The 3,530-nt window shown below is 57.7% G+C and overlaps 1 protein-coding gene across 1 annotated transcript; it reads left to right on the forward strand.

The window, feature by feature from the left end:
- Positions 1–160: 160 nt before the first annotated feature.
- FTH1 (ferritin heavy chain 1) lies at positions 161–2,089 on the forward strand. The gene is made up of 3 exons (XM_045297043.1): positions 161–310; positions 1,032–1,205; positions 1,526–2,089. The coding sequence occupies exons 1-3, from the start codon at positions 161–163 to the stop codon at positions 1,814–1,816; spliced, it is 615 nt and encodes a 204-aa protein (XP_045152978.1). The 3' UTR covers positions 1,817–2,089.
- The last annotated feature ends 1,441 nt before the right edge of the window (positions 2,090–3,530 follow it).

Here is a 3,530-nt window from a genome sequence, read left to right on the forward strand (position 1 = left end):
CCCCGCCGGCCGGAACACGGAGGCCGCTGGAGGCCTCCCAGGACGCTGGCGCAGGAATCCCGCCTCTGAGCGGATCGCCAGGCCGGCTGCTCCCCCGGAGGGCGGGCGCCTCCCCCGCTCCGCCCCCATCCCCCCCACCGCCACCCCAAGGACAGCCGGGATGGCAGGGCTTGCCCACGCCTGTAATACCAAGTTCAGGAGGTGGTGTTGGGCACGGCTGCCGGCTCTTGGCTCCCGTGGGGTGGCCCCTGGTAGTGGTGGTGGAGAGAGGTCCAACGCCCTGCCTCCCGAGGGTGAAGCGTCCTGCTCGGTAATGGTGTCTGGGGCCTGGTGCTAAGTGGCTTATCTCCCCCGAGAGCCGGGCCTCTCCCGCTCCCGTGGTGCGCTTATCTGCACAGCCCACTTGAATGGGAGCCTGTCGGACGTTAATCCTATCTGCCATCATCCGTGTCTTAACAGCCTGCCCTCGGGCCTGGGCATTCCCGTGGTTTCATCGTCCTAACTGAAAAGTGGCCCGGGAACGGAACCTTGTGTTCTGGGGAAAGTCCCCCAACCATTAGTGGGCAAGGAATCTCCTCGCCCCAGGGATGCCTTGCTGGACGAGTCCCCCAGGTGGGAGGCTTGGTCAGTCTGGCTTCTAACTGCAAAGCCCTCAAGAACGTACTTTGACCCAGCTGAATCTGAGAAAGGGACCTGACATTTCAGAAACACCTGAATAGACAGCGTCTGAGAACTGCAAACCAAATGGTGCCTGGCTGACCACCGCTAATGCTTTGGCCTGGCACTGGGCGCATGGGCGGGTTCATTTTGCAAAGAGATGGGGCAAATTCACAAGTCCCTTGGAGCTCCTGTGTGACCCTGAGGAAGGGGGGTGGTGGCTGGAAGGAGAGGTGCTGGGTCTCTTGACACTGATCCCCAAGACCCTCTAGTAGTTTGGGTTTGAATACGCCCTCCCCAGTCTCCCAAAGCCAGGTTTGCTGAATCCTCCTGGGCTCCCCAGGGGCCCGTTGAAGCTGCCTGGGAGTCCCTAGTTCAATTCGCCCTGGTTCCACCTGCAGTCTTACTACTTCGACCGGGATGACGTGGCTCTGAAGAACTTTGCCAAATACTTTCTGCACCAGTCTCACGAGGAGAGAGAGCACGCCGAGAAACTGATGAAGTTGCAGAACCAACGAGGGGGCCGGATCTTCCTCCAGGATATCAAGGTGAAGGCTGGCCCCGGTGGGGGAGGGCAGGCAGGTTATCACCTGGCCTCTGCGGTGCTCAGGGTCAGAGATTACGCAGCCACCGAATGGGGCCACCCACAATCGGCTTTCATGGCTGGGCCGCCCTTTCAGGCACAAAGTTCACATCAACCAGGGGCTGCTGGGTTGAGTCCTTGGACTTGGTGGGAGAACGTGGGTGCCCCTGCTGTGGGGAGTGGTAGTGTTTGACATGTGGGGTGTCTGCCATCTTGCCCCAGGGGTTAGTAGGTGTGGCCTGCAGAGGGCTTGACCTTCCCCTTCCCTCCCCTTCCCTCGTTCAGAAACCAGACCGCGATGACTGGGAGAGCGGGCTCAACGCCATGGAGTGTGCACTGCACCTGGAGAAGAGTGTCAACCAGTCCCTGCTGGAGCTGCACAAACTGGCCACGGACAAGAACGACCCCCATCTCTGTGACTTCATCGAGACACATTACCTGGATGAGCAGGTGAAATCCATCAAAGAGCTGGGCGACTACGTCACCAACCTGCGCAAGATGGGGGCCCCAGATTCCGGCCTGGCCGAGTATCTCTTCGACAAGCACACCCTGGGAGACAGTGATGGAGAGAGCTAAGCGGCAGCCTGGCCTTCCCCAAGTCACCAAGGCAGCGCATGCATGTGGGGTAGACCTGTCCCTTTTCTAGAAATTGTACCCAAGCATCCACTTCCGTTCTTCCATTTGTACCTTTCCTTCAGATAAAGTCTAAAGTCATTTGATACCCAGCTGTTGTCTCAGAGATCTTGGCGGGGAGGGGCCAGGGAGCCGCCCCGGGCCCAGGCAGTCAAGTTTTTTAAGCGCCCCAGTTCCACTGCAAAATCCCACTTAATAAAATGGAGCTTGCGCGGATTTCGTGTTTATTTATAAACTCTTTGGTGTGGGAAAAGGTAGTGGGAGGCACTGGGAGGGGGTTAGAAACTGAACTGCGGACCCCTGATTTCTGAACACACGCTCTCTGGTGATTCATCGTACTTCCACAATTGAAGGACAGAAGGCCATTTTGAAGACCAGCAGACCTGGAGCCTGCTGGCTTTTGCTATCCATGGAGCCAGCCATGAGTTAGGCTCTTGGTAGAAACACTGAACCATGCGGACAGCTGTATGGTTGGGGCTGGATCAGTTGTCCCACAGGTGGAGACTCAGATGAGCAGGCTGGTAAAACCGCGTGGGAAACAGGTTAGGAATGTTGACCATCTCTATCAGAGAAAGTGGACAGTGAGTACAGGGTGCACCTGGTCCTGTGCTTAGCGCTAGTCGCAGGAGAGGCAGCTGATTCAAAGGCCGAGACAGCAGAGATCTGTACAAGCCCCCATGCGCAGTGGAGCAACCAGTCAGCTCTTCCACTTGCCAAGCACTATCCACCCATCCTAAACTAGAGAAAGCCCCAGAGTGCTAGAGAAACCACCTGCCAGTCCCGGAACTGGAACTCAGATGGTTGCCCTGCTCAGTTTCCAACAAGAGCGCCACTGGCTCTGACCACAGGGACAGCTGGGAGGATCTAGAAGTGGGAAGTCGAGCTTCCGCCCCCTTCGCGGTCACCACTGGGGTGGGGCTATTGTAAATGGGTGAAAGTTGGGAGCCCTAAATGTTCTGGAAGGAAGGGTGGCCCAAGGAGCACATCAAGGGCAGCTCTCTGGAGCAAGACACCCCCCAAGTCCCCAGGGGCCTCATCTCACCAGCCCCCAGCCTGCTGCCCTTTCCAAGCTGGCTCAGTGTTGCAATGGGGGCTCATGAAGCTGAACCAGGGCAGGGAGTCAAAGCTGGGCTACAGCGGGGATCCCCCTGGTCCTCGGCATTTTCAGGTAGCCAGCCCTACGAAAAGTGAGCCGGGCCCTAAGGAATTCCAGTCCACCAGCCAAGTGGGACTTTGGGCATTTGTGACCTGGCTGCTCCCAGGGAAAATGACAAGGCTTTCTGCTCCTGTAGAGCTACAGTCTTGGAAACCCAGAAGGACGGAGTTTTCTGATCACTGCTACTTCCTGGTCCCAAGCTGGTCTTTCTCCCCGGGTTCTTGGTGAGATGAACAAAGATCCCCAAAGTGTTTTTAGAGCCCCCCTCCCCCCTCCGGGGGCGCTGAGTATAATAAGTCCAGCTATTTGGTGTGGGAACTGGGGGAGGATGGAGACCCCAGGACAGACCTGCTCTCTAAGTCCCAGTAGCTCTTCCCGGGGTGCCGGCCAGGCATGCCACTGACATGGTACTCAGAAGACTCCAGCATGTCTGGCAGGTTGAACTCCACAGCTTTCCTCCGCCCAGAGTCCAGTTCTGGGTGCTCCTTCCGGAGCGTTTGC

Source organism: Echinops telfairi, unplaced genomic scaffold, assembly GCF_000313985.2.
Source record: "Echinops telfairi isolate 266 unplaced genomic scaffold, ASM31398v2 ScPeMD7_7416;HRSCAF=8454, whole genome shotgun sequence".
In the NCBI taxonomy this organism is placed as follows: domain Eukaryota; kingdom Metazoa; phylum Chordata; class Mammalia; order Afrosoricida; family Tenrecidae; genus Echinops; species Echinops telfairi.

Excerpts from the sequence above, each read along its gene's own strand:
- FTH1 (XM_045297043.1), top strand. The coding sequence starts at position 161 with ATGGCAGGGCTTGCCCACGCCTGTAATACCAAGTTCAGGAGGTGGTGT. Across the intron at positions 311-1,031 it reads AGGGTGAAGCGTCCTGCTCG|TTCAATTCGCCCTGGTTCCA; the intron begins GTAATGGTGTCT and ends GGGAGTCCCTAG. Across the intron at positions 1,206-1,525 it reads TCTTCCTCCAGGATATCAAG|AAACCAGACCGCGATGACTG; the intron begins GTGAAGGCTGGC and ends TCCCTCGTTCAG.